General features: G+C 40.1%; 1 protein-coding gene across 3 annotated transcripts in view; it reads right to left on the reverse strand.

Moving 5' to 3' along the window:
• LOC121864677 (zwei Ig domain protein zig-8-like) overlaps window positions 1-5,163 on the reverse strand; it is a 44,615-nt gene extending 39,452 nt beyond the window's left edge. Inside the window, exons 1-2 of one of the 3 annotated variants that reach the window (XM_042363831.1) lie at window positions 5,101-5,163; window positions 868-1,790 (exon numbers count right to left, since the gene is read on the reverse strand). In XM_042363831.1, coding sequence (XP_042219765.1) covers window positions 868-940 — 73 coding nt within the window. In that variant the 5' untranslated portion in view covers window positions 941-1,790; window positions 5,101-5,163. Of the gene's footprint in view, window positions 1-867; window positions 3,570-5,098 lie in introns of those variants that run through there. The other 2 variants (XM_042363829.1, XM_042363828.1) reach the window with 2 other exon arrangements.
• Window positions 5,164-27,039: the final 21,876 nt, after the last annotated feature.

The raw sequence follows: 27,039 nt of genomic DNA on the forward strand, positions 1-27,039 counted from the left end.
AACTGAACCTGGGACTACATGTTTGCGAGACGAGAACCTTAAGCACACAACATAGGAATTCGTTTGTTGTGAGGGATTTTGTTTTTTTCATAGAGAGAACAAAGAGAGATAAGAGAATGAATTGTTTTGCCTTATGTACAAAAAACAATAACAACAACAACTACAGCAACAACTGTAACAAAAATAACAACAACAACGACAACAATAATATATAATAATAATAATAATAATAATAATAATAATAATAATAATAATAATAATAATAATAATAATAATAATAATAATAATAATAATAATAATAATAATAATAATAATAATAATATCTTTCATTCTCATCCGCTCTCAACAAAGACATTCCTTTCTTGAATAAACAATTTCCCTCACAATTATGTTTTACACCTGTTCAAACCCATCGACAATATCCGCCTAAAAACAATACAATTCAATATTCCTTTTTGTATTGTGAGATAAAAAGATAGAGAGTGAGAAAATGGATAGAAAAATGAAGATGGACAGACAACGAGAGAGAGAGAGAGAAGGTGAAAGTTAAGGAGAACAAAGAGAAAGTGACACGTACACAAAAACAGACAGACATTGAGATATATGGAGAGAGAAGAGAGAGATAGTAAGACAGACAGAGGACTATAGTGTACAAAAATAGAGATGAAAGGAGAGAGAGAGAGAGAGAGAGAGAGAGAGAGAGAGAGAGAGAGTCAGTCAGTCAGATAAAGACAGAATAAAAACGAGAGGAAAAAGAAACAATCGACTGATAAAGAAAAATAACTCATTAGAGAAAAAAAGATAGACTTAAAAAGAAAAAAGAAAGAAAGAAAAAGAGAGAGATAATAGGAAGGTCGACGTACGTACCTGGTGATGGCTGATGGAGAGCCAGTAACAGGAACAAGCAGCCATATTGACGCCAACACAGTGTAGGGGTCATGGCTGTCTTCTGTAATGGCGCCTCTTGGCTACATTTAGAGATGTGTTCTGTTGACCTGAATGAAGCTTTATTTGTTTTTGTTCCTCCTATATATACTGGAACTTGTTTTTTAATGCATGTTTCTTCTCAATGGTTAATGGTGTTGATTCTGTAATTTTTCACTATAATGACGCTCTTTCTAATGGTTTTTCCTCTTTTGTATTTGACTGGCTCGCGGTAGTTAATGGAGCACATTTAATTTGTCAAGTGACTTTATATTTTGAGTTAATGGCGTCGTCTCTTTACCTTAGTGGCAGTTTTCTAATGGTCCTTCCTGGTTGTATTTGATTTAATGGAGTTTGCTGTATCTTAATGTTACCCTTTTAATATATTTTACACCTTTTATATTTCTCAATTCAATGGCGTTTTTTTTTTCACTTGTTGAATGGTTCTGCATTTAATCAACTGTGTCTTTAATGGTGTTCACTGTTTATTATAATGGCATTGATTTTCTCGACTCATTGTAACCTCCACTTGATAACTAATGGCTCGTAGTGTTCATTAATGGCACTTACTGTTCTCCTTCCTTAACGACGTTCACATTAATGGCACTCGTCTAATGGTCCTCCCTTGGTTGCGCTTGACCAATAATCAGTAGCTAGTGCCATTCAATTTATCTCCTTATTGGCATCTTGGTATTAGCTGGCACTCTCTAATAATGGCTCTTTATTCTATCTCGTAATGGCACTTGAGTCAGTACTTAAGTGTCGTTGTCTTTAATGGCACTTGTCTTATGGCACTGATCCTCTCCTGTGTCCTCGGGGATGTATGTGTAGTCTTAAAGGGCCATTACTCCTTTACTCGTCCATGGCTGTGAATATACGAGGGATATTCACTCTGGCTGTGTAGGTGCACTCGTGGCTATTCACTCTGGCAATTCCCCTCCCTGCATTCGATGCTATTCAAGATTAATACTTAAGGGATATTCACTCTAGCAATCTTACCCCAACTCATAGTAATACTTGAGGATTATTGACTCTCCTTCGTTACTATTCACTCTGGCAATCCCCTCTCCGTACTCAATAATATTCAGAGATATTCACTCTCCCTGTATACATGCACTCGTAAATAGTTGTACTCAATACCGCTGAATAGTAATCGAACTGAACTCGCCCTGCATTCAGCACTAGACGAAATATAACCAAGGTAAGAGATCAACAAATCCTAAGTGATATACAGTATATTATTCACGCTAGCTGGTCTTCTCTGCCTCTTTGTTGACATATAGCTGGTTTAATTAGCGTTTATGTATAATTCTTTTTAATCTGAGGTATTATGTAATATTTTTCACAGCTTACATCCATATCTACCTGTGATAACTAAATATACCCTCGTATGTTATTACATGCGTATATTTCATTAATGTCCACTTATCTCATAGTTTTATCCCCCGAAGAATTTATCAACAATCTGGTTCACCTTTTACCTGCATAATTTAACCCATATCATTGAAAAACTGGTATATAAACTCTGTGACAAATATATTAAATTTACTTGGTATCTAACTTGTAGTAACCAATTATCTATTTCATGGTATTCTTTCGTTTTCATTTTCTTTCTAATTAAAACAAAAATGGGTTTACTCTCATTAACAAGATGCGCTCAGGTGAATGTCCTTTGTTGGTCCTATCCTTTTCGTCTTTCGTTTTTCTGTCGCATTGAACTATTTTTTTCTATATTTATTCTTTTCTATCTGATTCTGTTGAGTTTTAAATCGAATTATTAATGGGGATGATTATTATCTTTTTTTTTTACAAGTCTATGTATGTCTGTGCAGCTTTGTGTGTGTGTGTGTGTGTGTGTGTGTGTGTGTGTGTGTGTGTGTCTACTTAAAATACGAGCTTAAAAAATCTCAGTTGTAAAAGCGCAGTGATACATTATAAGATTAGCACTCTCTCTCTCTCTCTCTCTCTCTCTCTCTCTCTCTCTCTCTCTAAGTCACTTATTTTAAGTCTTATTTCTTTGTTTGACTGTCTGTTTATCGAGAGTTATTTTCACCCGAGTCTTTGTAAATAGTCAACCTCTTTTAACAGAACTGATCATCCCGGTACAATATTTAATTACATAAACTGTATCGTCTGTATTAATCCCAGTAGCAGTCTCTCATTTTTTGTCTAGTGATAATTTTTTATTCGATTATAGTTCTCTTAATTATGAACTGGTGTAATCGATGTGGATTATATCAGCTGTTATTGTCTGTTATGTATAATTAATGTGGATTATAGACGCTGGCAGTGTCTTACGTTGACTGTCCGTAACATAATTGCCCTTTAAACAAAACTCGTTTTTTCCCAGTAATTTAATTTTAATTATTTTATTTTATTGATGAAAGTCTCTAGTCGTATACATATAACATGGATTATAGACACTCATGCTTTTTTAGATTCAGTGTTTATATTATACATTACTTAAATTCCGTCTTGTATAATCTGTGCTTATTATTCAGTGTTTTTGAGTAAGATATTATGTTTGTTTATATAAATAGAATTGTACACTTACGTTAATTCAAGGTCGCACCATAAACCATCATTTATCATTACAAATTTTTATGTTATTAATCACCATGATATTGCCAAGCTGAACCTATATCAAGAAAACATTATTATTATTATTATTAATATTATTATTATTATTATTATTATTATTATTATTATTATTATTATTATTATTATTATTTCCTTCGTATTAATTATATCACTTATTAATTAAAAATATTACTCTTACATATATTTTTTTTACTTTTTTGACCAAATTCCCTCCCTTCATAAAATGATATTGTCTCTCAAAATCAAAATTCTCTTTGTTCATTAAAAAAATCACAAAGAACAATTCTAATCCTTCAAATACTAAAAAAACAAAACTAGTCCCAGATGCTCCCTTTAATAAATACCTATAAAACCCACGAATAATCAAAACAAAATCCATATAAAAGAGGTGCACACTACCCACATACAACACAAACCCAATATTTGGACCACCACCCACTTCAGTTCCACCCACCACACCATCAATACCTGGCTGAAAATTGCGTTCCAGAGTAGATTAAGAATATAAACTACCCTTATCTTAATCCTATATACCGATACTCTTTTTTTTTACCTATTGAACGGATTAACGGGAGAATCCATAGAGTTTAATCGTATTGGTGGTGAGAACAGAGTATGGATTTTATCACCGCTTATTTTAAACTCGTGTATTTTGTGTAAATTGAGAGTAATAGAACTGTATTATGTTTCTGTAAAATGTTGCTTGTACAGGGATTACCTATTGGGGCGTCAGGGAGTATCCAGTCACGTAGAAATAAACCGTATAAACACTGGCATTAACGTCTCAGTTACATCTCCGTTATATTGTTTAGGCAGATCGTATTTTTGTGTATAGTGAGATTACACGATCACTGAATAATAAGACTTTCTATATTCCGTTTGTGAAAATTATAGGGAATTAATGGGGATATATTATTATCCATGAAGAATAGAGTCAGTCTTGTAGGTTTTAGTATCAATGTTATAGTTGCATTACTGCTGTTAAGGACAAACTCATACTATCAAGTAAAGTGAGTATAAAATCATCACATTATAAGACTATATAATATTGTTTATAAGAATTTATAGGCCTACTCCTATACTGTAGATAACAGAGTCGCATATATCAACACTTCCAAGCCATATCCTCTCTGTCTATATCAGATAGGAATAGAAAATCACAACCATAGGCGTATGATCTTACTGGTACAACGACTATAGAGAATATTGTGAGGGTGAATCCACAGAGAATTGATTCAGTCGTATAAACAGTCTGACCAAAACACCGCTCACTCATTAATTCTCAATACATGAACTAATTCCTCAGTAAATTTCTTCCCAAATCGCCGAAGTATAAGACTGTGTAATGCCGCTTGTACCAGAGTGGAACTGTAAGTAATATGGATATCATCACTTATTAAGACAAAGTTGTTTTCTTATTTAAACTTAATATAAACTTATATGATACTTAAGATCATGGGGGGAATATACCAGTCGTATTAGTTAGTAAGGACAACGCATCGTAAACCAGCAGGAAGTAAATGAGGGAGGGAGGGGAAGAAGAGAGAGAACGCCCGTGGCAGTCGACACACACACACACACACACAACGCAGCCTTCCCCCGAACACCACCCAGCGAACACTGAGTCGAGTGCCTGGCTGTGAGCTAACTGGGGTCTCGCTCACAAACTCTCCCTCACCCTCTCTCGCCCACTAACACCACAGCTCCGCCTCCTCCCTCTGTTTCCTCCCTCCTCATCTCTCACTTTTCACTCGTTACACTGGCATGATGGGTGGTGATGGATGAATGTCTGTCAGTACCCTTTAATATGTACATTTAGTGTGTAAATTATTGCACTTCTTTTAACGTAACTACGGGCCGCATTTAACCGAAACTAAAAGCAGGGACTTAACCAAACCTAACCTAAGCCTAACCTAACCTAATCTAACCTAATCTAATATAACCTAACCTAACTTACGTCTGACCTAACTCACCCTTTGTCATGACCTAAATTGACCTAACTAAAGCCGCAGTTGTATTACCAAATTGCAAATCTGTTTCCGAGTCTGGGCTTAGTTTTACCAATGTTCCCTGTTTTGTGACGTGTAACTGTATCTATTTGTTTGTTTGTTTGTTTCTGACACTGAAGGGAACGCAGTGAATAATAATGTCACCTTGTTGAGTTCCGGCTAAGCTTCCCTCGTTACTTTACATTTGGTATCTGATCTTGGGTTATATATGCGACTGATATATAACTGGTTAACGTTGCCATTTCATTATAAGTTATATCGGATTAATAACACGAATATCCACACTGTAATTTAATGAAATACTTAAGTAAATGAAAGTTAGCATCCCGAGGCATCCCCTACCACCCTTCATCACCTAGCGTGACCTTCAAGCAGATGTCAGTTGTTTTCTAAAGCGTCTGGGGAACGTTGTTCACTTTTGTACCTCTGGCGTCTGTATCTGTGTACAATTCTGTTCGCTGAAGCTTAGTAAGGGCTACAACGGTGTTAAACTGCTCTAACTGATGTCCATTAGTGTCTGTGTATATCTCAACCTTCTCTTCCCTTCTCTCTTCTCTATATATCTTTCTCTTCCTCTATATATCTCTCTGTTTCTCAACTTCTCTCTGTTTATCACAATCATCTATCTATCCCGGGTGTTTTTTCTTTCATTTATAACCGAATACTAAGGTATAATTAATATTTATGTGTGTTTATTTACAAATATATAAAACATACACATACAGATAAATATACACACGCTCATACACCGAGGGGATATAATACAGGGTAGTGTGGCCGGCCTACCAGACTCCCGCAGGCCAACACGGTACTATCAGGCAGAGAAAAGTGGGGAAAAGTCTCCAAGATTTTAATATTAATGAGAAAGACGCGTGCCAGAGTAAACATGGGAGCAGATAACGCTGATTTAGCTCCTTCGCCTCGCTACACACCCAACATTCTCTGAACCTGAACGAGAGACTCCAGTTCACCCTTGTACGAGACTCGACGTTCAGCTAGAGTCGACTATAGTTTACCTTGTACGAGTCTAGTTCACTTTGTAAGAAACTTTACTTTACGTTGCAGTAGATTAGTTTACGTTGTAGAAGACTAGTTTACGCTATAGTAGACTAGTTTACGTTGTAGTAGATTAGTTTACGTTGTACTAAACTAGTTTACGTTGTAGTAGACTAGTTTACGCTATAGTAGACTAGTTTACGTTGTAGTAGACTAGTTTACGCTATAGTAGACTAGTTTACGTTGTAGTAGACTAGTTTACGTTGTAGTAGACTAGTTTACGTTGTACTAGACTAGTTTACGTTGTAGTAGACTAGTTTACGCTATAGTAGACTAGTTTACGTTGTAGTAGACTAGTTTACGTTGTAGTAGACTAGTTTACGTTGTAGTAGACTAGTTCACGTTGTAGTAGACTAGTTTACGTTGTAGTAGACTAGTTCACGTTGTAAGAGGTTAATTTCCGTTCTAGTAGACTAGTTCACGTTGTAAGAGGTTAATTTCCGTTGTAGTAGACTAGTTCACGTTGTAAGAGGTTAATTTCTGTTGTAGTAGACTAGTTCACGTTGTAAGAGGTTAATTTCCGTTATAACGAGAAGTGTTCAACTTGTACAAGAGGGAGACGTGTTAGACTGGACGAGTATTTGCGTAGTGTGAGGATGGTGTCCAACTTGCACTAGAGGGAACATTTTTCAGGCTGTACCGGGTCTACTTCAGGGGAAAGAGTCTTTTTCAACCTGAACGAGATAAAGATTTTTTGTTCAGGCTTTACGAGAGTCTTATGCAGGTTGTAACTGTTTTGGATGTGGGTCTCTCTCTCTCTCTCTCTCCTATTTTTTTTTTCTTTTCGTTCACTATAGGAAAATATATTTTGATCTTGAAATAAAAGTTAAAAGATAATCCCAGTAAAAAAATAAAATAAAAAAACAAAAAAAACAGGTGCAGGGATTTATTGATAAAACTTGGAACACAGAGGAAGACTGGAAACTAAAACGCTGCAACTCATTGATACAACACAAAAAACACAGCAGAACTCTAGTACAACACAACACTGAACAAAAAGAACACAATGAACACATCACTGAACAAAAAGAACAGAAAACACAGCAGGACTTTAATACAACACAGCACTGAACAAAAAGAACACAATGAACACAACACTGACCAAAAAGGAACACAGCACCCACAACAAACTCCTGTGTTGTAGCTTGACATTAGATTCTGTCCTGTAATTCGTTCAGCGATTTATTTTTATTTTTAGGGTTTTTTTCCCGGGTCGTATTACACTACCAGATGTGACTTTAACTCCGGGTATTGTTCTAAACTCGCCTGTTTTCACTCTCTGGATAGTTTGTTGATGGTGTGTAGCGCGTTAATCCCCCCCCTCCTTGCCCCCCACTCCCCTCCTCCTCCTCCTCCGACTCACTTTCCTCCTCCTCTACCCCCACCTACTCACCCCTCTATTCCCTCTCCTCCTACCCTTTCCTGTTCTTTTCCCTTCCCTCTCCCTCTTTTACTCATCTTTTTCCCTCCCTTTCCCTCTCACCTTTCCCCCTCCCTCTCGCTCTCATCTTTCCCCTCCCTCTCCCTCTCCGACTCATCTTTCCTCTCCTCTCACCTCCCCTCCCTCTCCTTCCCTCCACCTCTCCCTGTTCTACTCCTACCTCTCTTCTCCCCCCCTCCTTCTGCTCCCCTTTTCTCCTCTCCTCCCCGTCAACCACATGAGATAAAAATTAACAATGAACAAATTTTATATTACTAGTGTATTCTAGGTTATAGTATATGATTTTTTTTCCCATCCGAGTATTATTGTTATTGTTTCCGAGTTTGATTTTCATTTAAGCAACCATTTAGCAAACGTAATATTGATTAAGATTATGTACGTCACGTTACTAGGGTTCTAAAGGTTAAAAGTTACCTTCAAAGTACTATGTAAACAGAGCAGGTAACAGGAAGAGTCAGTATTGATAAACAGACAGACAGACAGACAGACAGACAGACAGACAGACAGACAGACAGACAGACAGACTAACACACAGAGAGACATTCTTCAAACTTACAGTCTCACACTTTAATACTGTCGTCTCTTTATGCTGAAAATTCCCAGAACAGATATATAACACCTTTGTGCTCACCGTTGTATATTGTGTACAGTATATGACGTTAAGCACCGGCGTGGTATAGTGTGTGTATGCTTGTGACACATGGCGGAGTATACAAAGAAGACTTGCAGGATATACACCACGTGGATCCTGTATAGTGTTGGGTCGTGTATTAGATTGTGTGTGGAGTTAATTGTAAGTGGTTAAAAATACGATGTGTGTGTGTGTGTGTGTGTGTGTGTGTGTGTGTGTGTGTGTGTGTGTGTGTGTGTGTGTGTGTGTGTGTGTGTGCTTTTGTCAGAGATTTTAAAGTTGAAAATTTTGTCAAACTTTTGGTATGCATACATCAGACTCTCTCTCTATACACACACACACCCTCTTTTATGCTGTCCTAAACACCCACTTCATAACTCCACCGCAGAAATATATTCAAAAATTTGTACCTCGCGTATATTCACATCTCTCCCTTATAGTTTTCTCTCCTGTTTTACATCCTGCCGACTGTACAGTTCAGTGCACAAAACGTGATGTCGCGTGATATTAAGCAATAAATTCTTGTATTATGAGAGATGTGAAATTTAATTTTTGTGTGTGGGTGTCAGTAATGTGTAGTCAAAATATATACAGAAATAAAAGTCCATATTATTCATAGTTTCATATATGACACTCTTGGTAAGTGCAGTATACATAATGTGTTTATTTATTTTTCCCAAATATAGCTATATTTATATATTTAGTTCCTGATACATAATATATACGCATATCTGTGTTTATATACTGTAGATATACATATTTATACTTCAATCCCCCTATACAGACAGATATACTGTATACACACTATATCACCTCAGGCATAATATATCCCCAGCTGTCGTGTCCAGGAAGAGAGAGGCTTTTAAAGGGTTTATAATAGGAATTATTTTCTTCATAAATTTACCCACACAAGTCGTGGTCTCGTGCAGATGATTAATGATGTAAAATTCACCCCGCGAGCACCAGGCTTTTGTTGACGGTCTGGACAATATGTGTGAAAATTATGAACCGCTGCTGTGGGTGGCTGTCTCTGTTTGTGTGTCTGTCTGTTGGTGTGTCTGTCTGTTGGTGTGTATGTCTGTTGGTGTGTCTGTTGGTGTGTCTGTCTGTTGGTGTGTATGTCTGTTTGCGTGTCTGTTGGTGTGTCTGTCTGTTTGTGTGTCTGATGGTGTGTCTGTCTGTTGGTGTGTCTGTCTGTTTGTGTGTCTGTTGTGTCTGTTGGTGTGTCTGTCTTTTGGTGTGTGCGCCTGCTGGTGTGTCTGTTGTGTGTGTCTGTTCGTTTGTGTGTCTGTTGGTGTGTCTGTCTGTTGTGTATGTCTGTTTGTGTGTCATGGGTGTGTCTGTTCGTTTTGTGTGTGTCGTTGCGTCTTGTTGGTGTGTACATCTGTTGGTGTGTATGTCTGTTTGTGTGTCTGTTGGTGTGTGTCTGTCTGTTGGTGTATGTCTGTTTGTGTGTCTGTTGGTGTGTCTGTCTGTTTGTGTGTCTGTTGGTGTGTCTGTCTGTTTGTGTGTCTGTTGGTGCGTCCAGTCTGTTGGTGTGTAAGGGTCTGTTGTGTGTCTGCTTGGTGCTCTGTCTGTTGAAGCCCATGGTGTGTCTGTCTGTTGGTGGTGTCTGTTTGCGTGTCTGTTGGTGGTTCGTCGTTTGTGTGTGTCTGTTATGCAGTGGTGTCTGTTGGTGGTATGGCCCCGTTTGTGTGTCTGTTGGTGTGTCTGTCTGTTTGTGTGTCTGTTGGTGTGTCTGTCTGTTGGTGTGTCTGATGGTGTGTCTGTTGGTGTGTCTCTGTAGGGGTCTGTCTGTTGGTGTGTCTGTTGGTGTGTCTGTCTGTTGGTGTGTATGTCTGTTTGTGTGTCTGATGGCGTGTCTGTTGGTGTGTCTCTGTAGGTGTCTGTCTGTTGGTGTGTCTGTTCGTTTGCAACTGCTGTGTCTAGTATGTTTGTGTGTCTGTTATGCGTGTCTGTCTGTTGGTGTGTATGTCTGTTTGTGTGTCTGTTGGTGTGTCTCTGTAGGTGTCTGTCTGTTGGTGTGTCTGTTGGTGTATATTTATTGGTGTCTGTCTGTTGGTATGTCTGTTGATGTCTGTTGATGTGTGTTTGCTGGTGTGTGTGTGTTGATGTGTGTGTGTGTGTGTGTGTGTGTGTGTGTGTGTGTGTGTGTGTGTGTGTGTGTGTGGTCTCATATAAAGATGTACGGTGATGTGTTATGGGACTGTGTGAGACTGAATGAATGTAATAATAATAATAATAATAATAATAATAATTAATGGTTTATTGAGATAAAATAACAGCAAAATATACAAGAGACGACTCAGATTTCGTATGGTGGTGACATTGGGGAGTGAGTCATATTACAAAAGCTTTCATTACAAAAAGATGAGGTGAATATACATTGTTACAAAAACTACAGAAGGGTGGCTGGTCTTGTTGACCTGATACAGCAGTGGTGTTGGACAGCTGCAGGTGGATGGGATCTGCTCTAAGATGGTTGGTGGTGAGGATGGTATAGCAGCTCTGTTCCCAGACTGGTAGCTGAGACATAGTGATTATCAGAGCTAGCTGAGAGGGCCAATGTCCTGAGTGCCTCTTGATGGGTGGTTATAGTAGCATTATGACACTGACGCGAATTGTGTGTGTATGTATGTGTATGATGTTTAAGGGCAAACTAACAACACCAAACATATCTCCGTTATCACATGTGTTTAGAAGAAAACAAACAACACTTAACACACCTGAATTAAAACAGGTGTTGGGGAGACAATTATGTCACCTCTTATCCTTTTGAATCTATTTCTTGTTTATCTTGGCCTCTCTCCAGCTCTCGTCCTCCTCCCCAAGATTGATGACGTGGCTTCCAAGATATTCACAAAAACGCCTATTTTCTTTTTTTTTCCTCACATATTTTTGTCATCTTTTCCTTCCCACCTCCAAACTCTCCACTACCGATATAACGTCAGGCAGGGTAATTACTTAGAGGGAGTTTGAACTTAAAAGGGAAATAAATATAGTCATAAATAAATTGTATCACAGTTTTTCATAGTTATTACGCAGAGTGGCTGGAATCAGGAGTAAACAAACGTACTGACGCACACACACACACACACACACACACACACACACACACACACACACACACACACACCCTTCATTCACTATCATTCTTTGTCTCGTTCTGTTGTAATAGTTGGGTTCTGCTGTAATACAAATGTCGTGCTGTAACTGGCGTGTGTTGTTGTGGTATTCCAATTTGCATTTGCATGGAGTCGTGTACTTGCAACCAATTTATGCAAACAACATTTTTTCAACATCGAATTCTAAATGTGTGCTTTTTACAGGTCCTTCGTAACTCTCGAAAAGTCTTCACCAAGTGTAGAGTTTAGTTCAGTTCAATTTACCAGTTTAATTCAGTTCAATTCATTTAAGTTCAGCTCACTTCAGTTCAGTTTACTTCAATTCAGTTCGTTTACGTTCAGTTCACTCCAGTTCAGTTCAGTTCACTTAATTTCAGTGCAGTTCATTTCATTTAAGTTAATTTAAGTTCAATTCAATTCATTTGAGTTCATTTCACTTCAGTTCACCTCAGTTCAACTCATTTCATATCATTCCAGTTCAGTTTACTTCAGTTCACTTCAGTGTTATACAGCAAAAATCGATCATACAAATTTACATTGACTCATCATGTGTAAGTCTTTGTGGTGGTTTATGATCTGCATTTGACAATTTTCTGGCTCAATAAATAGTAATTGAACATTTCCAATTAGATTACGATGAAGTTAATGAGTCCGGCATAAGCATTATAAGTCTAATTATATGAATATGACACTAATAACATCAGACTCGGTTACAAATACTAATTACATTAATATCAAATAGGTATAATCAGACAATTCCAATGAATCAGACATAACCACAAAATGAATAAAATTAGACACATACCTGTAATCAATGAAAATTACAGTCGAATTATTCAATGCAGGAACCTAGGTATTGTTGACAAGTTACGTAATTAGTGCAAGTTACAGGAGACAACAGCTCAGGTGAGAATTTCATTTTGGATCCTGAGGAAATTTCTTCCAAGTCTTCAGTCCTTCATGAATTATCCGAGTGGTTTTGGTGTTAATGATAAGGAGATATGATTTATTGTACTCGTATCATCGTATGGGTTTCTTAAGGATAAGTTGGCTGGCTTAGGAGATATAATATTTGGCTCTTTTTAATTGGTGAAAGAAATGTAAAGATGATGATTGTTTTTTGTGTTAAGAATTTTGACGTTTTGACGATGATAATGATGATATTGATAGTCATGATAACTAAATAATAATAATAATAATAATAATAATAATAATAATAATAATGATAATAATAATAATAATAATAATAATAATAATAATAATAATAATAATAATAATAATAATAATAATAATAATAATAATAAGTAAACTAATGTATCCAATATCTTCAAACGCTCCAAAATTCCTCGTGAAAAACAACCATAAAACAAGGAAATATTATTATACTTATAAAATAAGCCAAAATATCTGCTGCTCGGAGATCCCACGATGAAGAAGACTCCACCAGCTCTTCATAAAAAAAAAAAGAAAAAAAAAATCTCTCTTCGACGGCTAAATCGGAATAGGTAGTTGAACACAGTCATATATTCTTGTTCTCTGGTGGGGTTTATCGGTAAAGCGGCAAAAAATTGGACCGTACGGAAAATGACATTCACGAGTAGGATATCTGGGTCACATTTCATTGAGATAGAAAGGAATAATAAAGAGACTTACACACACTTGGCCTCTTTCCTTATCAATATAGATGAGGGTTAGTTACTGATTTATATACCAGGCGCCTGGACAATATACATTTATGTATAAACAAAAACAAAATAATCCTGCAGATATCACATTCACTATTCATATTTTTTCGTTTTGTTTTTTAATAAATTTCAAAAACCCTGAACGAGAGATATATGCAGTCATTTATCGCACATATAATATTCAAAACGTCAACATGTCATATGCCTGGGATGTATTGACGGGCTAATGGTACATAAATACCGGGGCTGCTTGACACACAACTACACAAGGGTTATCTATGGAAGTGAGATACCTCTGTATATCACTTTTTATCTAATCACAAAATCCAAAAAAATAAATGAAAATGAAATCTCATGCCGGTGTCCATATCAGTTTCAATATGTATTTTTTTTTTGTGTTAGATATTTTTTTGTGTTTGCGTTGAGAGACAAATTGATTTACAGATACAAACACACACATGACTCAGTTTCGGTTAGTTTGTCTCTGCTCTCTCTCTCTCTCTCTCTCTCTCTCTCTCTCTCTCTCTCTCTCTCTCTCTCTCTCTCTCTCTTACCCTCACCTTATCAGGCCTTATTAGCGGGCCTTACCTCCTCGCCCCACAAGCTGCTACAGTTATGAATACAAACTTCAAACTTATCTTTCCAAACTCTTGAATATATACAGATTCTTAACACAAAAATCTGACTAAGTTTTGTCCTTCTTTTTTTACTGTTGCATCTTTGTTGATATTATTGTTTATGTATGTATGTATGTATGTATGTATGTATGTATGTATGTATGAATGAATGTATGTATGTATGTATGTATGTATGTATTTTATTATTATTAGTCATAGTAGTAGTGTAGTAGTATGTATTTTATTATTATTAGTCATAGTAGTAGTAGTATTAGTAGCTACATTATTGTTTGTATACTTCCCATTGGCTTTTTTCTTTTCTTTTTTGCCAGAAGTGATTTTCATTTTTGGGATCTACCTCCTTCTCTTCCTCCTCCCCCTATTCCTTCTTCTACTTTTTCCTCTTCATTCTCTTCTCTCTCTTCTTCTTCTTCGTCAGTAACTACACGGAGGTCTTGGCTGAAGCAGATGAATAATGCAACCAACTTGGCAGGGTCTAACTAGGCCCTGAAACATTGTCGTCTACTGATGCAGAGTCTGGGAAAAAATGGTGTACTGATAACTGTGTTAGTGTATGCCTTTGTATGAGTGTGTATGTAACCCTCTGTATACTTTTGTCCTGTATGTGTGTGTGTGTGTGTGTGTGTGTGTGTGTGTGTGTGTGTGTGTGTGTGTGTCTTTTTTTCAGCAACATTTTTCTCTGTTTCTTTTTTGTTTGATTTTGTTTACTCAGGTTAGGTTAGCTAAGCTTGGTTGAGTTGTGGGTAGTTTAGGTTAGGAATAGGTTTCTTTATGTTAGGTTAAGTTAATTTAGGTTAGATTGAGTAAGGTTTGAATAAGTTACTTCTGGTAGTGTTAGGTTTCATTAAGCTAGGGTAGGTCAAGTTAGTGGTAGGTGGTAATATGTTAAGTCAGGTTAGGGGTAGATTTTATTAACCGGAGGAAGAAAATGTTTGATTAAGGTTGATTGACTTTGATTAGGTTCCAGATTCGTGACAGGAAATTTGTGAATCACGAGTGCCAATCATACTCACTCTCACGTTCTCTAGGATACTTTTGCTGTACACTAACATCCCTGAGAGTTCCAGGAAATGGTTCTCACGTTCGCTGGAATACTTTCGCCTGCGCTAACATACACACCACTCCCAGCAAACGATTTCCACGTTAGCTAGGATACGTTCGCTGATGCTAAGACACATAACACCCCAAGCAAATGACTCCCACGTTCACGAGGATACGTTCGCTGGAGCTAACACACATAACACTTCCAGCAAATGACACACACATTCGCCAGGATGCTCTTGCCCCAGTTCTTACATACATCTTGTCAATAGTTATGAGACCGTATTTTTACCCATGTTATTTCCTGTTGCCAAGATCGATACATCAGAAGTGACAGTATCTGATGAGGAAGATGTGTAGGGGGAGGAGGAGAGGGAAGATATGAAGATGATGAGGGAGAAAGAGATTAAAAGTGAGAGAGAGAGAATCTATTGAGAGAAGGATATAAAGAGAAAAAGAGAGAAAGAGGCAGCTAAAGGCCATGTAATCGAAGACAGGTATTATGTCCACACACACACACACACACACACACACACACACACACACACACACACACACAGCCGCTGAACCTCACTTGAGCTATGTCACTCCAGACAAAAGAGCTTTATAGCAGAGACACGAGAGAGCTGTGTAGTGGAACATCATCTTCCCCCGAGTGTGGTCTAGTGCCCGGCGAACACTGCAAAGTTTGTTTTGAATGATCTCTCTCTCTCTCTCTCTCTCTCTCTCTCTCTCTCTCAATAATGGCGGTTTTAATTTCTTCTCATAATGTAATTCGGTTTATTTTACACATACAACTTTGATCCACGAGGAGGATGGTTGGTAGAGAGAAGGACATAGAAAGAAAGTGAAAGTATATATATAGAGATAAATAAGGAAAATTGCATTATATATTGATAGAGAGAAAGTATACAGAAAGAGAGGAATAGAGGAAGGATAAACGATGAAAATAGGAATAATAAAAGAGGGAGAGAAAGAAAACGAGAGTCAAAGAAAGAAAGAATGAAAGAAAGAAAGATGTCTTCACAAAAATAGAGTGAAAAGTAAGAATGAACGAAACAGACAGACAGACAAACAGATAGAAGAATATATCAAGAAAAGAAAACACAAAGAGAAAAGCAAGAATACAGAGAGAGAGAGAGAGAGATGGGGCTTAAGAACATGAACCTCGCTAACAAGTGACTAGATTTTCAGTCATTTAGAACCATTTGCGAGCAAAGTGGTGAAGAGATAAAGGATCTCCATAAAGAAGAGAAAGATGAAGAGAACGAGAGAGAGAGAGAGAGAGAGAGAGAGAGAGAGAGAGAGAGAGAGAGAGAGAGAGAGAGAGAGAGAGAGAGAGAGAGAGAGAGAGAGAGAGAGAGAGATGGGAAGCTTAAGAACATGAACCTCGCTAACAAGTGACTAGATTTTCAGTCATTTGTGAACCATTTGCGAGCATTAGTGGTGAAGACCCGATAAAGGATCTCCATCAAGAAGAGAAAGATGAAGAGAACGAGAGAGAGAGAGAGAGAGAGAGAGGTAATAGTAAAAGGTTTAAGGAGAGGAAAGTAGTGAGAACATTGATGGCAATTGAAGTAATTTTGTGAGACATTTGAAGACATTATTGGTGGAGTTTGATAGGAGAAGAGAGAGAGAGAAGGAGAGAGAGAGAGAGAGAGAGAGAGAGAGAGAGAGAGAGAGAGAGAGAGAGAGAGAGAGAGAGAGAGAGAGTAAATCACTGAAACTAAAACACTCAGAGACAGATAGACAAACAAACTAACAAATGATAAAATGTGCCGAAACATTTTGTATACCATTTGAGTAAACCATCTGCCAGAGCTGTGTGTGTGTGTGTGTGTGTGTGTGTGTATGTGTGTGTGTGTGTGTGTGTGTGTGTGTGTGTGTGGGGAGGGAGAGAGGTGACGATGACGCAGATAGCCTCAATAGCTACTGTGTATCTTAAAGGTGAGGAGATATTGGCGTCCTCTTGTCTAATGAGGTGTAGAGAGATGGGGTGGAGGAGTAGGCAGTCAACAACAACAACAACAACAACAACAAAAACAACAACAAAAACAATACTAACAAAAACAACAACAAAAGGAGGAAGAAGTACAACAAGAAGAACACGAACAACAACGAGAAAATGAGAAACAAACGGAAAGGATAGAATAAGACAGAAAAGAGATAAACAGACAGCCAAACAAATACATAGATAAAAATGGGATGAAGACCAGGAAGACGCATACGTACATACATACATACATACATACATACATTCATACATACAGGACTTACCTTAACCCCCAGACAGGTAGATTATAACTACTATCTATTGTTACGATATATAAGTAAGTGTATATGTAACTGTAATATTAGTGAGAGATGTACTATAGCATGAGGAAGGTTTAGTAGTTATATAGAGGGTGTAGTGAAGTGTATAGAGGGTGTAGTGAAGTGTATAGAGGTGTAGTGAAGTGTATAGAGGTGTAGTGAAGTGTATAGAGGTGTAGTGAAGTGTATAGAGGTGTAGTGAAGTGTTTAGAGGTGTATGAAGTGTATAGAGGTGTAGTGAAGTGTATAGAGGTGTAGTGAAGTGTTTAGAGGTGTAGTGAAGTGTATAGAGGGTGTAGTGAAGTGTATAGAGGTGTAGTGAAGTGTATAGAGGTGTAGTGAAGTGTATAGATGTGTAGTGAAGTGTATAGAGGTGTAGTGAAGTGTATAGATGTGTAGTGAAGTGTATAGAGGTTGTCTAATGAGGTGTAGAGAGATGGGGTGGAGGAGTAGGCAGTCAACAACAACAACAACAACAGCAACAAAAACAACATCAAGAATTTAGAAAAAAGATAAACAACAACAAAAACAATACTAACAAAAACAACAACAAAAGGAGGAAGAAGTACAACAAGAAGAACACGAACAACAACGAGAAAATGAGAAACAAACGGAAAGGATAGAATAAGACAGAAAAGAGATAAACAGACAGCCAAACAAATACATAGATAAAAATGGGATGAAGACCAGGAAGACGCATACGTACATACATACATACATACATACATACATTCATACATACAGGACTTACCTTAACCCCCAGACAGGTAGATTATAACTACTATCTATTGTTACGATATATAAGTAAGTGTATATGTAACTGTAATATTAGTGAGAGATGTACTATAGCATGAGGAAGGTTTGGTAGTTATATAGAGGGTGTAGTGAAGTGTATAAAGGGTGTAGTGAAGTGTATAGAGGTGTAGTGAAGTGTATAGAGGGTGTAGTGAAGTGTATAGAGGTGTAGTGAAGTGTATAGAGGTGTAGTGAAGTGTATAGATGTGTAGTGAAGTGTATAGAGGTGTAGTGATGATTGAAAATATAAGTATGAATAGTTGTGATGGCAAAGATGATAATATTAATAATGATGATAATTGTAATAGTTGTAATGATAATAATAATAACAATAATATATTCTCGGTGTTAAGGCGGGTGAGGGTGAGTCTTGACACGAGGTTACGTATGTATACACTATTGGGGGGGAAGGGGAAATCAGCGGAAAATCACGTAGGGAAGTTCCCCCACAAAGGTGTCAGAATCAGGCCCGGCTGGGGAAATGTGGTGCATAGAAACCTGTTGAGAGTGTCACCTGGGACGGACACCTCAGGATAGAGAAAAGGGGGATGTTAAGGGGAGGGAAAAGGGGTGATGGGAGCGCGTGTGATGTGGATTGGGCTGGTTGGGAGGAAGGGAGAAATTGGTGACTGGGAGAGAGGGTGACGCAAGTGAGGGCCGTGAGAGAAAAGGTTTGGTAGGGAAGGGATCGACAGGTAAAAATAGTGGAGAGGGTAGAAATTAGGGGAAGAACAAGATTCGAAGGAAGGGAGTCAACAGGTGTCAATGTACAACACGTTCTTCCCGCTCAATACCCACCAGTGGACGCCAACACAGACGACCCAAGTAAATCATTTCATGGCAGTGGTCCGTGCAGCTGTACTTGTCCGTGAAGCTGTACTTGTCCGAGCAGCTGTACTTGTTCATGCAGCTGTAATTGTCCGTGCAGCCGTACTTGTCAGTGCAGCTGTACTTGTCCGTGAAGCTGTACTTGTCCATGCAGCTGTACCTGTCCATGCAGCTGTACTTGTCCATGCACACGAACACGACGTGGGGGTCCAGGTTTGTGTCAGCAGCCCTAATGCAAATTGCAGCGTTGCTTGTGCAACGTTGGTTTAATGGCATTTGCCATTTGTATTGCCTACATGGCTGCCTGGGCCAACACGGGGGGAATTCTAGATGAGGCGTTGGTGAGAATAATTTTAATGGATGAACAGCGATAGATGGCCGTCTCTTCTGCCGGCAGGTATAAGTGAAGGAAAGTTGTGGTATATTGTTGAGTCTCCTCTCGAATATATTTTATATGTATGTGTGCGTGTGTGTGTGTGTGTGTGTGTGTGTTTTCTGGGTATTATTCAGAAACACACACACACACACAGTACATACAGAGAAATGCATACATAAAGCCATGAAATATACCCACGTCCTCACAGGAAAACAAATAAGAACTCACTCAGAAAAACACACACATATACAAGTACTCATCTTCACACCAGCTTACATTGTTGTGTTGTGTTATACAGTAGAGTGCCACTATCACCTCACACACCACTTGTCCCGTGTTTGGTTTTCAGAGAGCGTAAAAAAGAAGTCAGCATTTTAATTGACTCCGTTTACTTTTGTTTATTCAAGAAAATAATTTGAGACGAGAGATGTGAGTCTGTTGATAGTAACTGTCCCTGGGGATGTGGTTAGCCAATGCGGGTGGCGAGTTGTCCGGTCATTCTGGGCTCTCCTGGACACTAAGTTATACAGGTTATTGATTAAGAGTGGTTGTGGTGTTAGTGACGGCATGTACATCTTAGTGGTGGTGGTAGTAAGAATAATAATAATAATAATAATCACCAGTTAACAACGTGATTCTTTCGTTGAAGGCAGTCGACTTCCACTCCCCTCTAATAGAGCCCGACCCCCAGGAGGCAATAGAGCCGATCCCCAGGAGGTAATAGAGTCCGACCCCCAGGAGGTAATAGAGCCCGACCCCCAGGTGATAATAGAGCCCGACCCCCAGGAGGTAATAGAGCCCGACCCCCAGGTGGTAATAGAGCCCGTTTTCCTCTATTGCCTCCCATCACTTATATTATAAAGATAAAATTTCACGGAGCTCAGCGAGGCTACACCTATATATCTTACCGTGATCGACCCATCATGGAAATCACCTCAAGAGATTTTAGTTTACTGAGTCGATTATCGTGTTATAAATTGACAAGGTGTGGTACTTGAGTCTTCCTTGGCCCGGCCTCCTTCCTCCCTGGCTCTTCCTTGGCCCGCCCTCTTTCCTCCTCGGTGCTTCCGTGGTCTGGCTTCTTTCTTCCTTGGTGCTTCCATGGCCCGGCCTCCTTCCTCCCTAATGCTTCCTTCACTCGACATCCTGCCTCCTCTGTGCTTCCTTGGCCTGGCTTCCTTTTTCCTTAGTGCTTCCTTGTCCCGGCCTCTTTCCTCCTTGTCTCTTCCTTTCACCGGCCTCCTTCCTCCTTGTCTCTTCCTTTCACCGGCCTCCTTCCTCCTTGTCTCTTCCTTTCACCGGCCTCCTTCCTCCTTGTCTCTTCCTTTCACCGGCCTCCTTCCTCTTTGTCTCTTTCTTGGCTTCATGGTCCTCTTTCTTGTTCAGCGGTCCCCCCTCCTTGGCCCGTAATCCCTCCCCCTTGATCTAGAGTCTCCCCTCCTCCGTCCGTAGTCCTCCTCCTCCTTGGCCCACAGTCCTCTTCCTCCTTGGCCCGCAGTCCTCTTCCTCCTTGGCCCGCAGTCCTCTTCCTCCTTGACCCGCAGTCCGCCTTCTCCTCGGCCCGTAGTCCTCCTCCTCCTTGGCCTTGGGTGTTTTACCGCCTCATCCTTGGCCCGGGGTTGGCCAAGATATACGTGATCAGCATAACAGGAGCGACAGCCAGAGGATCAGAGGAGCTCAGAGACGCTTACCATTATCTTCCCCCCAGCACGAGAGGAATATATTTGGTTCAGGACTCGACAGGGAGGAGGAGGAGGAGGGAGGGGAGGAGGAGGAGGAGGAGGGAGGGAGGAGGAGGAGGACGAGGTAGAGGAGGAGGACGAGGTAGAGGAGGAGGACGAGGTAGAGGAGGAGGACGAGGTAGAGATGGAGAAAGAGGTCGAGGAGGAGGAGGAGGAGGAAGAGGTGATAGTGATGGTGTGAAGAAAGGGAGGAAAGGAGGAAGGACGAGAGGAGAAGAAGGAAGAGATGAGTAGAAGGAAGAGAGTAGAGGAAGGAAGATAATAAAAGAAGGAAGGGAACAGAAGAAGGAAGAGAGCAGAAGAAGGAAGAGAGCAGAAGAAAGGAGAGAGAAGAAGGTGGAGACTGGAAAAGGAAAGAAAGGAAACAAGGAACATTAAGGAAAGGGGGAAAGAGAAGGAAGAAGGCAAAAGAAGACAAACGATGAAGAAGAATGGAGAGAAGGGAAGAATAAAGGGAGAAGAAGGCGGAAGGAGGAAGTGGGCTGAGGAAGGAGGAAGAAGGAATTTGAAAAAAGGTGGGAGAAAGACGGAAGGTGAAGGGAGAAAACAGAAGAAAGAAGAAGAACAAGAAGAAAAAGAAGAAGATAATTTAGAAATAAGTGTATAAAGAAAATGGATGATGACTGAGGGTTGGTCTTGGGTATATCTGATGTTAAATAGATAAACTATAATGCTGCCAAGAGAGATTTTACAAACGAAGATAATAAGATGCAATAACACCCAACAATGCTGACCTACGGATATATGAAAGTTGTTTATAAAGTATAGGTTTTATATGAGTACAAATATAAAAATACTCATATTTCAATGAAAGATATTAAAATGCATTAAAATTCAGTATTGGTGAACAGCAAAGAAAGTTATTCAATGACTATAACACAGTTGTGAATAGATAAATATTTTTTGGAGTAATATGGACCATAATATGAGTAATATAAAGAATATATTATAATTTTACAGGTGAAATTACAGGTTATTGAAAGAAAAACAAACAATGACAAATATGTTTTACGTTCTTGCTTGTATGAGATGGAATCATGTAAAAAATATTATACAATATAATTTCTTGCACAAAGCTGTGTGTTGAATAGTCTGTGTATCTGAGAAAGTGTCACTGTGTGAGGGTGCCGCTGTGGGAGGGTGTGAGGGTGCCACTGTGTGAGGGTGCCGCTGTGAGAGGGTGTGGGGGTGCCGCTGTGGAGGGTGTGAGGGTGCCACTGTGTGAGGGTGCCGCTGTGAGAGGGTGTGGGGTGCCGCTGGAGGGAGGGTATGGGGTGCGCTGTGGGAGGGTTTGGGGTGCCACTGTTTGAGGGTGTGGGGTGCCGCTGGGGGAGGGTGTGGGGGTGCCACTGTGTGAGGGGTGTGGGTGCCGCTGGGGGAGGGTGTGAGGGTGCCACTGTGTGGGGTGCTGCTGAGAGGGTGTGGGGTGCTGCTGAGGGAGGGTATGAGGGTGCTGCTGTGTGAGGGTGCTGCTGAGAGGGTGTGAGGGTGCTGCTGAGGAGGGTATGAGGGTGCCGCTGTGGGAGGGTGGGGTGCCACTGTTTGAGGGTTGTGAGGGTGCCGCTGGGGAGGGTGTGAGGGTGCCACTGTGTGGGGTGCCGCTGGGGGAGGGTGTGAGGGTGCTGCTGGGGGAGGTGGTGCTGAGGGAGGGGTGGGGTGCCGCTGTGGGAAAGTATGGGGTGCCACTGTTTGGGTGTGAGGGTGCCGCTGTGTGAGGGTGCCACTGTGTGAGGGGTGTGGGGGTGCCGCTGGGGTGTGAGGGTGTGGGTGCCACTGGTGAGGGGTGTGGGGTGCCACTGTGGGGTGTGATGGTGTGAAAGTGCCGCTGTGGGAGGGTGTGGGGTGCCACTGTTTGAGGTGTGAGGGTGCCACTGTTTGAGGGTGTGGGGTGCCGCTGGGGAGGGTGTGGAGGTGTGAGGGTGCCACTGTGGGAGGGTGTGAAAGTGCCACTGTGGGAGGGTGTGAGGGTGCCACTGTGTGGGGTGCCACTGTGTGAGGGTGTGAAAGTGCCACTGTGGGAGGGTGTGAAAGTGCCACTGTGGGAGGAGGGATGCCGCTGTGGGAGGGGTGTGAAAGTGCCACTGTGGGAGGGTGAAGGGTGCCACTGTGTGAGGGTGTGAAAGTGCCACTGTGGAAGGGTGTGAGTGCCACTGTGGGAGGAGGTGAGGATGCCACTGTGGGAGGGTGTGAGGGTGCCACTGTGGGAGGTGTGGGGGTGTGGGAGGGTGTGGGAGGGAAAGTAAACCAGTGCTTCTACCCATTCGTCAGTCTTATTTAGTCCACACACACACACACACACACACACACACACACACACACACACACACACACACACACACACACCAGGTCTGGGTACTCCCTAGGAAGCTTGTAACGCTATTATCGATCACTCTGCCAATCCACGTCAACATCCTTCCAGCAGCAGCTTATATACGCTTGACATTTCATCCAACTTATACAACTCCTCCTAATCTCTCTGGCTCTCCCCCGTCCCCAAAGTAATCTCTCTCTCTCTCTCTCTCTCTCTCTCTCTCTCTCTCAAATTACCGAGATATTGCTTTTCTTATTTTTTCTTCTCTCTCTCTCTCTTGCATTGTTTCCATGAGCGTATTTCCTCATTTAGCATTTTTTCATAATTTTATCTGCGTTATTACTCACATTAACGAGGTCGTTTGAGTAGGGAGAGCAGTGTTCTATCTATCTATCTCTCTATCTATCTATCTATCTATCTATCTATCTATCTATCTATCTATCTATCTATCTATCTATCTATCTATCTATCTATCTATCTATCTATCTATCTATCTATCTGTCTGTCTGTCTGTCTGTCTGTCTGTCTGTCTGTCTGTCTGTCTGTCTGTCTCCCCTTTTCATTTGTTTTTAATAATTTCCCTTTTCTCTTCCTACAATAACTTTCCGTGGCTATTATAATTTCCCGGTATTGTTCCTAAATAACTTTCACTCTCTGGCCTTCCCCACGATACAATTCCCTGACTATCACACTTTCCCTGTCTTTTTCTGCTTTAACTTTCACCTGATTTTACCCCACGCTAATTTTCCCTACTTGCTCCCACACTGGCCTTGGTTACGTGCCAGGTAACTTTCCCTTTTACTTTCATTTGCTAATATATATATCTCTCTCTCTCTCTCTCTCTCTCTCTCTCTCTCTCTCTACTTTCTCTTGAACTGTACTACCCTCCCTTTACTTGCGTGCCAAATAACTTTCCCTTTCACTTTCCCTCACTAACTCTCTCCCTGCTTGCTCCCACACTGACCTGCCTTGCTTGCTTGTACAATAACTCTCCCTGAGCTCCTGTAAGTAATTCCTCTGAGCTTCACTATAATACTCGGTGTTGGCTCGGCTCTACAGTACCCGGCTGACGCCCGTGTGAGATACTTGTAGAGAGAGAGAGACAGGCAAGGAAAGGTAGAGAAGGAGAGATGTGATATATTATAGCCAACGTGTGAGATACTTAGAGAGAGAGAAAGAGAGAGGTAAGGAATGTTAGAGAAAGAAATGTTGCGATTACAGTATATTCTGGCGAGCGTGTGAGATACTTAAGAAAGAGAGGAAGTGAAAGATAGGAAGAAAGAGAGATAAGTAGATTGAGAAAGGGGGCAAGGAAATAGAAGCATCCCTCTGGCAAGAAATTTCAGAGAGGGGTTGTTCACGGTCTTACACTCTCGCTATTAGGCAAATGGTTCATGCATAATGTAAAGCCCACCAGACGCTGTATTGGTGGTGGTGTGGGTCGTGGTAGTGTAAGCGACCATCACAAGCTCCAAAAATGAGGGAGATTAGTGCCTGTGATAAAGATTCAGGTGTGTGTGTATTCTAAAGTCCCGAAAATGAGGGGGATTAGTGTTTGTGATGAAGATTCAGGTGGTGAAACGAGGAAGATTTGCTTCTGTGTAAAGATTTACGTTTGGATGTATTTCGAAGCTCCAAAAATTGAGGGATATTTGTGCTTGTGGAAAATTCGTAAAGCTTCAGATGGTAATGTAGTCAAATGATTAATTTATGCGAACCTTCCCAAATATTATATGTTCGAGGTAACACTTAACATAATGATAGGATTAGAAGCTTAATCTGTCAATTATATAATTATATACCTTAAATTCGTATTGACAACACCACATTAGGTATTGATCCTAATACAAAGGACGAATTAAATTTTCTTTTCTCCTTTGACTCTGATATTGAGTTGAATTTTAATATTTCCTGCTTACATATATTTATCTATAACATAAACAATCATATAGGTTTATAAAAATAGGATATGAAAATTATTATTTGGTGTTTTGTGAAAGTAATTGTGGGTCTAGCAGGCCTGACCACCTGTTAGGGACAGTACAGAAACAGCCACTGAATATTAAAGCTCTGGTCACGAGGAGGCAATATGGCTGACGCTGGTCTCACGGTTGTCACAGTCACTCCTTCAAATTCTCTGATTTTTCCCTGAATTACCTTAAATTTTCCCTAACTAAATAACGGAGGACATTAGAGATATTACTGCCTCCAATATTTCCCTAGTACCGTCCTTTTTACCTATTTATTGAATATTTTTTTAAACAGTCACAATACACCTGTAAAGATGATACACCCTCACCCTCTACTCCCCCTGACCCTCACCCTCTACTTCCCCTGACCCCCACCCTCTACTCCCCCTGACCCCCACCCTCTACTCCCCTTGACCCCCACTTTCTACTCCCCCTGATCCCCACCCAGTACTCCCCCTGACCCCCACCCTCTACTCCTCCTGACCCCCAGCCTCTACTGTACTGTCAGTGTCTGTATGTGAACCACCTCAAGTAACTTACCTTGTACAATACCTGTGAGTGGAGTGTATGCTTCACTCAGCACAGAATCACTAAATTTATTTTTGATTCTTCTCGTCAGTTTTTTCTAAATAACACATTAATAAAACTCAATTTCCATTTTCCCCTTGCCAAGGATTTTTTCCTTGGCTTTTCTTCTCAATTGTGGATTTTCCCTGATTCCAGGTTAAAATATTCCCTTAATTTTTCCCTGGTACTTAATCCTAACTGTAATCGAAATTCCTTAACTTATCCTGGACCTTTAGAATATATTTTCCCTGGTTTTTCTCTGACCTACAGTACAGTAACCCTGTCGACAGTCTTCACTTTCACAACTAAAGTCATGTATCTTTCCACAGCTGGGTCGACTGAGGGTACTCTGGACGCGAGAGATGAGAGATGTAGCCACTCGGCCACCCCACCGTTTGTTCAGTAAGTATTGAAATAAGATTCATAATATCGTGTTTACAAAGAACAGGGATACATAATTGTTTTAAGTTGTTTACAAAAATGCTTTCGTAAATCAAACCAGGTTTCGTAGTAGAGTGAACTGTAAATCGTTGAGGTTTTTTATTTTCGTTACGATGAATGTTATGTAAATCTGTAAATAAGGAGGTTTTTCGCAGGATAGAGGAACTATAAATCTTTTAAAAGCTATTGAATCTTCCTCAGGTGATGTTAAACAGACCTAATCCAGGGAATAAATGGTAGGTTCTTACAGAGTCTCGATTAGGGAGGATCGAGCATCCGCGTGTAGTGGCTTAAGAGTGTCTAGGGGAGACGAATGTGAGATTGGATCCTACCGAGGCCGTGCCGTTGATGCTATTCCTTATTTATAGAGAATTTAAAGGATCAGGTTTTTCTTCCTATACTCCCACAGTCTCATAAAACATAGTAGGAAACATAGATGTGAGTTTCAGGTACATACTAATGTGTAGGAAAACAAATGACGATAGGCAGGTTAGGTGATACAGTCCGTTGATTGTGATATCCTCCTGCCTCTCTATCTCTCTCTC

The sequence above is a fragment of the Homarus americanus genome, unplaced genomic scaffold (genome assembly GCF_018991925.1).
Source record: "Homarus americanus isolate GMGI-L3 unplaced genomic scaffold, GMGI_Hamer_2.0 scaffold57965, whole genome shotgun sequence".
NCBI classification, from domain to species: domain Eukaryota; kingdom Metazoa; phylum Arthropoda; class Malacostraca; order Decapoda; family Nephropidae; genus Homarus; species Homarus americanus.